The 14,381-nt window shown below is 37.5% G+C and overlaps 1 protein-coding gene across 1 annotated transcript in view; it reads right to left on the minus strand.

The window, feature by feature from the left end:
- Positions 1-14,381, minus strand: part of LOC6048951 (serine protease persephone) — a 16,470-nt gene continuing 2,089 nt past the window's right edge. The window contains exons 2-4 of the mRNA XM_038258900.1: positions 767-1,221; positions 512-704; positions 1-441 (exon numbers count right to left, since the gene is read on the minus strand). Coding sequence (XP_038114828.1) covers positions 92-441; positions 512-704; positions 767-1,221 — 998 coding nt within the window. The 3' untranslated portion in view covers positions 1-91. The remainder of the gene's footprint in view (positions 442-511; positions 705-766; positions 1,222-14,381) is intronic.

Raw genomic sequence — 14,381 nt, forward strand, 5'->3', positions numbered from 1 at the left:
TATCATCGAAATCCAATTTTATTTCTGAATCTGTCCATTAATCTCCTGTATCGTATGCAGTCACTCGATAAACCCTTATGTCAGATAACCCTCACTTTCCCCACACCACCGACTCGATCCACTCGATGTAGGCCGCAACGCGGGTGTAAACGCTGGGCGTGTTCGAACCGCACCCGTTCCCAAACGAGGTCACTCCGATCAGCTTGTACTTTTCGTCCTGCACGATCTGCAGCGGACCGCCGGAATCACCCTGGCACGTGTCTCCGATCTGCTTCGTGACGGTGTTTTCCCGCCCGGTGGCACAGTACTGCGTGTCGATCAGTCCTTGCGGGAGCTTCCGATTGTTTTTGAGCAGGTTGTTGTCCGCGAACGATTGGTTGCACTTGTCCAGCGCCACCGTCGTCAGGTTGACCTTCATCAGGTGCTGCGATCGCATTTGACCTGTGAGACGGTATAAAGGGGATCGGTTTTGGTTGAGGTTGATTTTATAGATTTGTGAAGAAGAACTTACGATCGACGTCAACGATGCCGTAACCTTCCGCCGTCAGCGTCACGGACTCCTCTAGATCCTTCGTACTGCTAAACAGACAGATTGGACTCACGTTTGGCTCGTTGATCACGGATCGTTCCAGTTCGATCAGCGCGATGTCGTTGTAACTCTGGCTGGTTCGGTACTTTGGATGGGGTAGAATTCCTGCAATGACCTGGCATGTGAGTCAGGTGAATTCAACCTACGACCTGTAGCAAACCTTACCTTTATGTTCACGACTACCCCCGGGTTGACCGCGGCCAGATCGTTCGTTCCGAGCAGCGCCACCACGGGTCGGCTCTTCGTGGGAATGCAATGGGCCGCCGTAAGCAGAAAACTGTCCGAGATCATGCTGGCCCCGCATCGGTAATCGTACCCGTTCGGAATCTCCTCACTTTCGTATCCCAGCGCGGCCATAAACGGAAACTCGCCGTCCTCCGCCTCTTCCCCGTCAATTATATGGAAAGTCAACCGATTCTCGATGGGCGGAGCTCGATCGCACGCTATTGACGATCGCGTCCCAATTGGGATCGAATTGTTGCAACAGATGACCTCCACCTGACCATCGAAGCCGCACGTGACTCGATCGCCGTAGCGCTTCTTTTTGATGATGTTTTCGATGAACCAGGGACATTTGGTGGACACTTCGCAGGAACCGGGCGTGCCATCCTTCTGCGAGCAGGGATCGCCAACTGGAACAGAGTAGAGGTTGAAGGGAGGAGAGAGAAATTAAATGTTATGAAATGGATTATTTTTTTTTTGCTTGATCAATGATCTGACATAATTAATCTACAGAAAATTTAGTCAATTAAGTTATCCGTCGTCATTTTTTGTTTCTATTATCAGTATGATTTGAATTTATTTTTAAAACATATGTTCCTAATCTATCGCTTAGTAGGGAAATACATTTCAATGGCACATTAGTAGTAGCATTACTGGTTACTTTTATGGTAATCATTATTTTATTGCATCATTTTAAGCTTTGAGACTAAACTCAATTTTCAATTCAATTAAATACATTTTACTTCCGAAATAACAATTTTACAACTTGTGTGAATGGCTGGTTCATAGAGTTTGGTGTTCCTTGCAACTATTTCCTTTTCATTAACCACTTGGTAACAGAAGGTTCTTCAGATGCAATTAAACACTTAACTCAATTTAATTGCATACAGAGCGGATTCGCTAATTCGAATATAACTGCATTCAAATGAGCGAATCCGAATTTGCTTATTGGAATGACTGACAGCTGACAAGCTTGAAACCACGTGCTCGGAAATCGTCAAACAATTAAATTGAAATGTCAACATAAACTGAGTTTTCGAAAAAAGTGTCCAAACATTTTTTGTTTGATCAACTGTCAGGCTTGTCTTCTTTAGCTTTATATTGAAAATTTCAAACGAATTCTGTCGTGAACGCAGTGCATTTTGAGAGAAGAACGCCATTTTGTGCTTTTGGGACAATTGCTTTAGTAATTTGATTCCTTCCCATACTAGTCTTGACTGGTAGGTATACCCTTTCAGAGCATTCAGTGCTGCCAAGCTGTCGGAAAAGATACAAATATTAGCTAATCTATAATTTCTTTTGAGGGAAATGTGCAAACATTCAATGATTGCATAAACTTCTGCTTGGAAAACTGTTGGAAATTGTCCCATTGGAACAGATTCACTTCGTTGGAATACACAATGGTTATCCCACGAATAATGTCCATCATCTTGTGAACGGCATTATAACTGTTTTAGAGGGATTTATACCAAGACCCTAATTTTTGCATCATTTTGAAATAAAATTCAGGGCCGATTGCATTCGGTTACAAATTTCGCTACCTATTTTTCCACGAACAGATACAGATGTCATCCGCTTAGCTGATCAGTTCAAAGCCGAGTCTCGTCAACTTTTTCAGAAGATCATCGACTACAAATGACCATAGGAGAGGTTATAGAACTCCACCTTGTGGACATTCCCTCCGTGGTCTAATTACCAATCGTTCCCCTCATTCATATTACTTTTATAAACATTAGCCCGGGTCAAAAAAATTAAAGTTGCTCAAATCAAAAATTATATGAGATTGCCCGAAAGAGTACTCAAAATGGAGGCTCAGGCCAAAATTTCAGCCCATTCGGTTGGAAACTGGCTTGAGTTGAGCAGGAACAAGTTTAAATGGGAATTAACCCGTAAAACTGGAGCATTTAGGTAAATTGCTCTGTACAAGACAGCCGTTAACAAATGACGACTTTTGCACACCATTGGGTCCTAGGGGATGATCTGGGGAACAATTCCTCCGAAGGGTGCAAGACGATCCGAGGCCCCTGGTCTTGCCTTGAACCGGATTCATTCCGACGTCGCAGAAATTTTCATGATCCCAGCTTAATGTATAGGGAAAAATCAAAGCACACTAAGATGGCTGCCTCGATCAGAGGACGTCACATGGCAATCAGTCTCCACGTGGCAGGAAAATAACTCCAAAATCGACTTCAAAATTACATTTAGCGTTGTTAAGGTGTTTTTGATCAAATATCTGGTTGAATAAAGTGTCCTAGAAATAAAAAAAAACACTTTAAAAGCAAAAATTGATGACGTGGTTGCTGATTGCCATGTGGCGTCCTCTGATCGAGGCAGCCTTCTTAGTGTGCTTTGATTTTTCCCTATACATTAAGCTGGGACCATATAGGGGAAATCTACCCATTTTAATCTTAATAAGCGGTCGTGTTTGAATGATGCTGGATAATCTAGAGTCTCCCTTGAATTTTACTAAAACCAAGTACACCAACGAGTAGAGCAAGTTTTCGTGAACATTTCTGTTTATTTTCACTTTCACTAAAAGTTATTCTATTTCTTTACCAAGCATTTAACAAAAAAAAAATCCCAAGGGTATTCTAATCGAGGCGAATGCATTGGGCCACGCCCATTTTTCTAATATCGGCTTAGTTCTTTTTCTTCCAACACTCTGTCGAGTGTTGCCATTTGCGCTGACAGTTCAAACGAACACTCACGAAAAGTGGCATTTATAGGGAAAGTTTCCTGGCATCGCTGGCTGTGCTGCTGGTGGTGTTGACGGCCAGCCTTTGTTCTTTTGCCTTCGTCTCTCGCTCGGTTTTCTTCAGCCTTCGATTGGAATGCAAAGTGAAAATTGAAACGTCAAACGACTTCGCGCGTTTGTTTTTTTGATGGCGCTTGCTAATTTATTACATTTTTCGGGATTATTCTTCAAGTGAGTGCCTTACTAATGATCAAAAGAACATGTTGCCGGTAGTTGGAAGCAATTTCATATCTTAAGCGCCGTGAAAAAGTAAGCGAAAGTGAAAAGTTAATTTTGGCGATATTCATTAAGCGTTTGAGGGATTCTCATGTCACTGTGTGTGCCAACAAAATGATGAGAAGTGGTCTCGCAAAATACAAATTATGATCAAAAGTGCATTAAATGTGATCTTTTTGGCCAGTAAGTGGCATACATTTGCCTGCTTACTCGAGGCGTTGCTGTTGCTGGTAAGTTTATAGCCCAAATAGTATTTTTGGAGCTTTAATCGAGCATCAAACTCTCCATATGACGAAGATAGGTGTTTGATTGGAAAGGGTAGATTTCCCCTATTATTTATTACCACATATTATTTATTATTTACAAACTTTTTTTAACCTTCTCCTAGTGGAAAATTGTCCAAAGAATCCGAAAATGCATTCCGTTTTCCGATTAACACTGGAACGCCCAACGCATGTCCAACTTACACGTACGCCCAAGCCTCCCAAAAAAGGTGGAACGGTAACTTCAACTCTCTGCTTCTCGGGCATTACTCAACCAATCGGGACGATTCTTTTTTCCAGAGATTTGTAAGAATGTCTAGATGATCCTAAAAATTTGCAGAACTTAATTTGAACAAATCTGTAATTTCTTCGACCGAAAACATCGTTCCACCGTTTTTTAAACGACTGCCTCCGCGGAATTTTTGGCGATTTTTTTACACGCACAAACAAATCACTAGAAAGAAGAATCATCTTGATTGGTTGAGTTATGCCCGAAAACCAGTGAGTTGAAGTTACCGTTCCACCTTTTTTGGGAGGCTTGGGCGTTGGAATGTTAAAAATCATGTTCATTGAGAAAATCATGACACTTTGAGTAGTTCAACTTTTTAAACTTGTCAAAAATTTATGAAAAGTTCTTCTTGAGGTACTTCCAACACTTCTCTACCACGGTCAGTATGTTTCTAAACCATTCCTTACATATTTTTTTTATTGTACTCTTCATTTTGCGGAAAAATCGTAAACCTATCAAAGTCACCCCGTTTTACGGTACTTACTCGAAGCAGAACTGTTGCTGGTAAGTTTATGGCCTGAACAGTTATTTTGAAGCTTTAATCGTGCAAACAAACTCTTCACAAGCTGATTGGTTAGAATAGGTTTATTTCCCCTATCCGGTGCCATTTGCCAATCGTTTAAAAGTATTGCATGTATTTTTATGAAAAGTTTATTTTTCAATTGGTTGTTAGAACACAATGCTGTAATTATGTAAAGTTCGTTGTAATGGCCAAAATGGTGCTTAAATACTGCGTTTTAAAACTATTGTCAAAAAACTCTAAAGATGTCTCAGGGCCACACGATCGACTCGATCCACCCGATATAGCTGGCCACCCGCGTGTAAACGCCCGGCTTTCCCGCGCCACATCCGGCCCCAAACGAGGTCACGCCGACCAGTTTGTGCTTCCCGTCCTGGAGGATCTGCAGCGGACCGCCGGAATCGCCCTCGCAAGCGTCCCCAAAGAACTTGGTCATGAGGTTTTGCTTGCCGATGGCGCAGTACTGCGTTTCCACGAGTTTCCGACCGGGAATGTTCAATTCTGCGGTGCATTTGTCCAAAGCCACAGTCGTCAGGTTCACCTTCAGCAGGACCTTGGAACGGAGCAGACCTGAAAGTGGGAGAATAAGTAAATTTGTTAAGGGGGTGACGGTCTGAACTCACGGTCGGTGTCCATGATCCCGAAGCCTTCGGTTTTAAGCTGTGTGCCCTCCGGGACGTCCTTTGTGTCAGCGTATAGACAAATTGTATTGACCTCATCGGTGATGTCCACCTCTCGGTCCAGTTCGATGAGAGCGATGTCGTTGAGCTTAGTCTTTGAATTGTAGTTCGGGTGGCGATGGACTTTCTACAACGATTCCAGATTTATAGTTTCTCTTAGTAATTCTCTAAGACTCTAAGGTAAATGATATTGTAAATTAATAAGTATATTTTTGTATTTGGCTGTTTGAAATATATTTGTTAGCCCGGGTCCAAACAAATAATGTTGCTCAAATCAAAAAGTATCCAGGTTTTTAAGCGAAGATGGCGTTCGAATGGTGAACATCGATGTCCACGCAGTAGCACCAACATTAGAAATCAAATGTGGCTGTCATGCCATTCGGAATATTGGTCGTGATGACATGAATCAAAAGCCTGGAAATGAGACAACCCAAAAGAGTATTGAAAATGGGGCCTCTGAGCTCAGTTTGAAGCATTTTTTGATTGTTGTCAAATATTTATGGAAAATGTCTTAAAACATATTTTGTTTTTTTTTAATCTTGGGACTATCCATAAACCATGTGAACACTTTTTAAGAAATTTCCAACCTGAGGGACAAAAACATTAAATAAAATTTGTACCATCCTAAAATGATCAATTGGTCCGAAAAATAAAAAAAAACTTAAAAATTTCAATTGAAATAGGAGTCTTATCAACTGAAAACAATCTAAAATGCCTTTTTCTGCAATAATAATCTTATTAAGCATGTTTGGGCTCGTTTAAAAATATTTTGAATTTTTATAAAATTACAAAGTACAGCACTGCAAAAAACTTTTTTTTCGCAGAAATAAAATTTTCGTCAATACCCAGAAATTTGGAAATTTATGATTGCAAAACAACTGGACAGGTGAATAATTGCTTCGACCAAATCGGCTCAAAATTTTGGTGAAGACTTATTAACCCGGTCCCATGTGCATGACGAAGGCTGATTTAAAAAAAGTTTATTTAAATAAAAAAAAATAAAAATATTTTTCTGTTTTTCATATAAAAGTCTTTGATTTTTGTAAATTAAAAAAAAAAACGAAATTTCAAAATCGGGCTTTGTCATGCATACGAGATATGTCTTGAGAGTCTTCACTCCAAATTTTAGCCAATTTGTTAAATGCAATCTTGAGATATCGTGGCACCCATAAATCAACTCGGTGTTCCGAGAAAAACGCTCACAAAGTTTGAAAGTCCGCTTTGCTCATGGCAAAACCTTAAACTTAAATCGTTTTCTACTCACTTTCATGACATACATATCTGCATGAAATATTCAGGAGGATAATGAAATAGGAAATATGAAATATTAAGATTTTCAACATGTATGTAACTCCTTAAAAACACTTTCTTTTTTATTTAAATGTTGAAACCGTGGCATGTCATTTCCATTTTTGACCTTTTTTTGCCCATTGTGCAATTCTCTACGAAATCGGTATTTTTTTGGTAAATTTTAATTTTTGTATTTTTTAATTCTGCTGAAACTTTTTTGGTGCCTTCGGTATGCCCAAAGAAGCCATTTTGTATCATTAGTTTATCCATATAATTTTCATACAAATTTGGCAACTGTCCATACATGCCAAAAATACAAAAATGATACATAAAAATTAAGAATTTTTTATCGATTTGGTGTCTTCGGCAAAGTTGTAGGTATGAACACTGAAAAAACGATACATCGTCAAACATTGGTGATTTTTAATTTCACTTTTTGACACTAAAACTTGAATTGCAAAGAACTATTTTTATTTTTCTGATATGTTTTAGGACATCAAATGACAACTGTTCAGAAATATTCAGAACGTGCAAAAAATCTTTGACCGAGTTATGAATTTTTGAATCAATACTGACTTTTTTTAAATCGAAATATTGGTCGCAAAAATTTTTCAACTTCATTTTTCGATGAAAAATCGAATTGGCTGTCAAAAAGTACTTACGTGAAATTTTGATAAAGTGCACTATTTTCAAGTTAAAACCATATTTAGGTAACTTTTTTCGAAAATAGTCGCGCTTTTTCATTTTTTTAAAATTAGTGCACATGTTTGCCCACCTTTGAAAAAAATATTGTTAAATTGCTGGAAAAAATCTCTTTTCTTTACTTTTTGAACTTTGTTGATACGACCCTTAGTTGCTGAGATATTGCCATACAAATGTTTTAAAACATGAAAATTTATGTTTTTTAAGCTGCCGTTCTACGCATAACTGTTCCATGTAATTTTTGGACGATTCTGATTTTTTATCATTTTTAAGCTTAGTTTTACGTATATGAGAGGTAAGATTAAGAGAGGATTTCTAGAAGAGAAACCTCACTATCCTAAGCTTTGTTTATACTCCAAAGTTACCAATAAACCAGTCTAAGCTTGAACTCGAAACAAGAACGACGTGTTACTTGATATCCGAAAGAGTCTTACAACCATGTGTCTAGATTGAAGTCGTAGCAGCGTAGGGTAGAGTAGTCATCAATGAGACACGGGGAACAATGATAAAATGGCTCTCACAAGTCGTAGTTTCAACCAATCAGGCTCATATTTGGGGGAAAGTTGTATCTACTGGATACACGTCTGCTATAATAGTGGCTTTGGTTATGGACGCTCCTTTGAAAAGTTTTTCATAAATGTTTGATTCTGGGGTGTAAAAGTAAATTATGGACAAAAAATACTTTTTCGCTCGTAGGCTGCCATTTACACCAAAACTAATATTTCTTCAAAGTTCTTTCGACGTTCCATAGGGATTGAGTTGGGCTACAATGTCCTTTCATTAGGTTTGACCAAAATTTTAAATATACCCAGAATCCAGGGCTGTCTCATTGTTCCCCACTCATTTTAGCCCATGGGTATCAATGAGACACTTTGATTTTTCTTCATTAAACATTCTAAAATCCATTAAAATCTTTCAAAACTTGAATTGAAAGTGATTTTTGGCATATTTATAAAGTTTTAACTTCATTTAACCAAAAAAACAAAGTTATTTTGTATGAATACATGGATTTTACAAAATTAAAATACTTTTTAGTATAACTTTTGTTAATTAAAGTTTCATGTTAGCAAAATTGATCTAAAATATTCAAGGCAAGTCATTTGTAATGGAACAATACAAAAACATGATGTTTTACTAGAAAAGTGTAGATTTTCGTAGAGTGTCTCATTGTTCCCCAGCTGTCTCATTGTTCCTGCCAAGTGCGTCTACAATGGGACAGTTGAATAACTCTGGCTGTGGATGTCGGATCAATCTCGTATTTTGGTCAATGTTAGAACACACTAAAAGAAAGAAAATGCAACAAAAAGCTCATTAAAACATGCTGATGAAAAAATTTAAAAAATCACTGAAAGTTGAAAACCAAAAGTGTCTTATTGATGACTACCCTACCCTACTAATCAGAAAATCATTGAAAACATCACCAAGTCTGTTTGTCCCATCGTTGAACTTCTACGCATAATTGTCCCACCAAGAATTTTCTATCACGAAATCATGAGTTTTACGAAGCATTTCATCCTGTTTACCTGTTTATCTGCAAAAATATTACAAATAAGGATGATAAAATTTTAACCGGGGTGATTAGGGACATATAGGGCGAATAGGGACCCACGGGACAATTATGCGTAGAACGGCAGTGAGTCTCACCCAAACAACCCACCGTTTTGTAACGTCGATATCTCAGCAACTAATGGTCCGATTTACAATGTTAAAATATGAAACATTCGTGAAATTTTCTGATCTTTTCGAAAAAAATATTTTTAAAGTTTTTAAAGCAAAACTGACATTTTAGAAGGGCGTAATTTTGAATATTTGGCCCTTTTGAAATGTTAGTCTTTATTCAACAATTATTTTTTCGAAAAGATCGGAAAATTTTACGAATGTTTCATATTTTAACATTGTAAATCGGACCATTAGTTGCTGAGATATCAACGTTACGAAATGGTGGGTTGTTTGGGTGAGACTTGGAAAACATCAATTTTCATGTTTTTAAACATTTGCATGGCAATATCTCAGCAAATAAGGGTCGTATCAACAAAGTTTAAAAATGCAAAACATAGAGAATTTTCTCAGCTTTTCAAAAATATTTTTTTTCAAAAGTGGGAAAACATGTGCATCAATTTAAAAAAAAAAATAAAAAAATGCGACTATTTTCAAAAAAGTTACCAAAAACTGGCCTTAACTTGAAAGCGGTGCACTTTATCAAAATTTCACTAAAGTACTTTTTGATTGCAAATTTGATTTTACATCGATAAATAAAGTTGAAAAAATTTTGCGACCAATATTTTGATTTTTTTTTTCAAAAATCAGTATTGATTCAAAAATTCATAACTCGGTCAAAGATTTTTGCACAACCTGGAAATTTCTTAAAAGTTGGCATTTGATGTCCCCTAAAACATGTCAAAAAAATTAAAATAGTGTTTTTTTGCAAATCAAGTTTTAGTGACAAAAAGTTAAATTAAAAAATCACCAAAAAAAATTTTATCGTCTTTTTTTTCAGTGTAGTCCATACCCATACTTACAACTTTGACACCAAATCGATCAAAAAATTCGTTCAAAAGACACAGATTTTTGAATTTTTATCTATCGTTTTTGTATGGACAGCTGCCAAATTTGTATGGAAAATTATATGGACAAACTAATGATGCAAAATGGCTTCTTTGGGCATACCGAAGGCACCAAAAAAGTTTCAGTAGGATTAAAAAATACAAAAAATAAAATTCTCAAAAAAAGACCGATCTCGTAGAGAATTGCTCTACCAATAATTCGATTTAAAAAAAAGTCAGTATTGATTCAAAAATTCATAACTCGTTCAAATATTTTTTGCACATTCTGAATATTTCTGAACAGTTGGCATGTCCTAAAACATATCACAAAATAAAAAAAAAGTGTTTTTGAGCAAATCAAGTTTTAGAGACAAAAAGTGAAATTAAAAATCACCAATTGTATCATTTTTTCAGTGTACACTCATCCCCCGGTGGTTGGTCACTTTTTCGTTTGCCACTTTTTTAGTTTGTACCCCGTTGGTTGGTTAAAGTCAAACTAAAAGGTGACGAACTGTCACTTTTTACACAGCGCTCACGCACACAATCAAAACAAACGTTTGGTAGTAAACCCGTGTAAAGGGGTGTCAAGTGACCCCTTCGTTTGACAACAGTTCAAATAAACTGGATAAAAGTGACCAAAGTAGGGCGAGGTAATTTTTTGTGGCCCGCAGACCCATTTTGAATGATCATGTTAAATGGCCCTTTGACGCACCTGTAAATGATTTAATAATTCCTTAAATTAAGGTTTAATTCATGCTTTTTGTAACCTTTTCAGTTTTGTATTAACTAATGATTTTTCCATACTTTGATACCAAATAAATGATTCAAATATTACGTTGAAAAATTTATCTTATTCTAACCTTATTGAAACAATGCAATGTAGGTAACACGTCTGTGTTTCATTTCAATGTGCCTAAAATGAATAAATGTTGTCAAAATTTTCTGCTAACATATTTGGAAATGAGTTATAGAACGTTCAAATTTTATTAAAGCAGGAAAAATCAGCTAAAATAAAATTAAATAATGATTAAATTTCTTTCGATTTTTTCATCAAACATATTTTGCGTTTAAAAGCACTCCATGATTTGAACTCATATCGTGTGGGTTACGAATCTGAGTACCGTAAACTGGGGTGACTTTGATAGCCCGGGGTGACATTGATAGAAATTTGACTTGGCCACTAATTTTGATCCATCCAATGTAACAGTCTCATTTTTGCATATATGTTCGATAATAAGCTATCTTTTAATGCTTACATACCTACTCAAAATTTTCAAAAATGTTTAGATAATAATTTGACAGGCATTTGAAAAATCTATCAAAGTCACCCCGGGCTATCAAAGTCACCCCAGTTTACGGTACCTAACATCTGATCAAGGAAAAATGAAATTAATTGAAATTTCATTGAAATTGGAGGAATATTTATCGAAAAGTCGTGATTATTATCGAAAAACAAAATTATCCAATTTCACAAAGGTTGTGTTATCACTTCTAAAAGTATAAAAAATATATAAAAAAAAATAAACAAATTTAATAATAAGTTGCTAATTAATGATTTTCTGATTTAATGAAATTTAAATGATTAAAGCTTAGTTTTTTCAATTCAAATGTCGATTATGTTTTAAAATACACGAAATGTCATACAACTTAAACCGATTTTAGTTTTAAAGAGTGATTTATAACCAAAATTTTCTCATTTTTTTTTTTTCATTTGGCCCACAAGTTCATGCGAGCTCCGCCATCCAAAAACTTTGAGCACCCCTGGTGTAGTCCATATCCATACCTACAACTTTCTCGAAGACAGCAAATCCATAAAAAAAATCTGTCAATAGATTTTTGAATTTTCATATATCAGCTCTAACATCTGTATGGAAAATTATATGAACAAACTTATGCTGCAAAATGGCTTCTTTGGGCATATCAAAGGCACCAAAAAAGTTTCAGCTGGATTAAAAAATACAAAAAAATCGAATGGCCGAAATCTCAGAGAATTGCTCCATTCTAATTCAAATAGAACATTCAGTCGCTTTGCGCAAGAGGGGACTAAACCAAACGTTCAAAAACTTTGGGGAGTTGTTGAGGACCTCAGAAGCATCTGAAAATGGCTGTGCTCAGTAATCTTGGAAATTTTTGTTTTCTATGCAACCATCTTACACCCTTATGACTCCAGTCCCTACCTTGATCATCACCAGCACTCCTTCGCCGGGCTCCAGCTTAACCGTTCCGAGCAGCGCCACCAGTGGCTTTCCCTGCTTGAAACAATGCGCCGCCGTCAGCAGAAAGCTCCTCGTGATCAAACTGGCCCCGCAGCGGTAATCGTACCCGGCGCCATCATCCGCGTCGCTGTGAAAACCGAGCGTGGCCATGAACGGAAACTCCCCGGATCGGCTCGCCGTCGATGATGTGAAACACGGTGTAAATGTGCTCCGGCTGACGCTCGCAGGCCAACGACGACCGGACGCCGATCGGTTCCGGCGTTTTACAGCAGATGACCTCCGTCAGACGGTCCTCGGACCAGCTGCAGTGCTTGCGTTCGGTTTTCCGCGGAACAAACCAACGGCAGTCGGTGGCTTTGGTGCAGATTCCGGACGCTCCATCGCTGAGGCTGCACGGATCGCCCTCTGCAAAGATTTTCGGAAAAATTTATGGAATGAAATTGTGTTTTAGTTTGGTTTGGGGTGGTTTTTGTCCTATGGATATTGAGTGGTTTAATGCATACCATGCTTCTCGAAAATGATTTTTGAGGATCAACTGCACTTTCAGATTTTGGTGATACCAATTGTTTTCGATAAACACGACAAACGGCTTGATTGATTTAAGGGCTTAGTTTGTTAAAAATTAGCTTGGATACAGCGCTGGCCCACAGAAAATATTAAAAATAAATTTGAAGCATTATTCGTTCTCAATAAAAAATCCATTTGAAGAGGGCATAAACCGAAAAAAAGTTATCCGATCGGGCTTTAAATTTCTTTGGGGGTTCCTTGGCCTAAATTATTAGACTTGTATATTTTTAGTTTGGCCATTAGGATGACCTACACCGAGCTAGGGTGGTCCCAAAAATGGCCATTTTCGTAATTTTTAGCAAAAACCAAATTTTTCAAAAAATCATAACTTCACGCCATTTCAACCGATTTTAATTGTGTTGGTCGCAAATAAAAGGTGATAAGTTGGTCTTTCTAGGAAAAATAGCCTAAAGACCGAAAAATCCAGCCTAAAGAGCCTATGCCTGAACATATTTTTATCGAATTCGTTGGACAATTTTAAGTAACATACACTCAACCCCCGGTGGTTGGTCACTTCTTCGTTTGACCCTTTTTTAGTTTGTACCCCGTTGGTTGGTCAAAGTCAAACTAAAAGGTGACGAACTGTCACTTTTTACACGGCGCTCAAGCACACTATCAAAACAAACGATTGGTAGTGTGTGTGAACTCCGTGTAAAAGGGGTGTCAATCTAAAAAGTGCTCAGTTCCGTTCAGTTGGTGTGAAACCATTGGGGTTTGAGTGTATACTCAAAAATGGGAGGTGTTCAATAACAGGGTTCCGAGACATGATTTTTTGAAAATTAAAGCTGAAATTTTCGGCACGTCGCGCGCAAAATCGAGAAAATTTCGAAAACGGAAAAAAATTATTTTACTAAAACTGCGATAACTTTAAAATTTCAGCGTTGACCTTTACATGTTTGGTACCAAAAATTGCTTCTTTATTTACGAAAGGTGATTTTAGCATGACATAAGGTGTGAAAGGGATATACTCAATGTTTACATTTGTTTATTATCCGCGCACCACCAAACCGAAGTGCGCATCTCTTCTATTGCGCGAAAAAATCTGTTGCGCCGTACAAAAATGGAGTGGTTTGTCGTAAGCGTGTACATCAGCCCGTGGCGCAACAGGCTTTGACAGGTTGCGCTCGTATTTTGATTTTTGTTTGCCTTCACAACATAGGACCTAATCAAAAAAGTCACGCATTCAAACGCGAATGGAACGTATAATGTGAAACAAGACCAATAGAAAATAGAAACCGTTCAATCAATCCAAGTTATTATCACTCACACCTACACTAATTTCTTTTAACCTTCCTCCCGATCCACTATATCTTCCGGTGGTGTTCATTTTGTATGCAATACTAGTTCGGCCACTACCCTTTTTCCACAAGAAACCGGACTTGGATTGACATGAGGCCGCGTCCCCCACCTTGCTCCGTAAAACGAAAACGAATATAATCAAAACACGTTTTCAAATTCAAATCCATTGTTTTATCACACGCCACAATTGAGTTGTCCAAATTTCAACCAATCAGAGTGTAGGTCCAAAA

The sequence above is a fragment of the Culex quinquefasciatus genome, chromosome 1, assembly GCF_015732765.1.
Source record: "Culex quinquefasciatus strain JHB chromosome 1, VPISU_Cqui_1.0_pri_paternal, whole genome shotgun sequence".
NCBI classification, from domain to species: domain Eukaryota; kingdom Metazoa; phylum Arthropoda; class Insecta; order Diptera; family Culicidae; genus Culex; species Culex quinquefasciatus.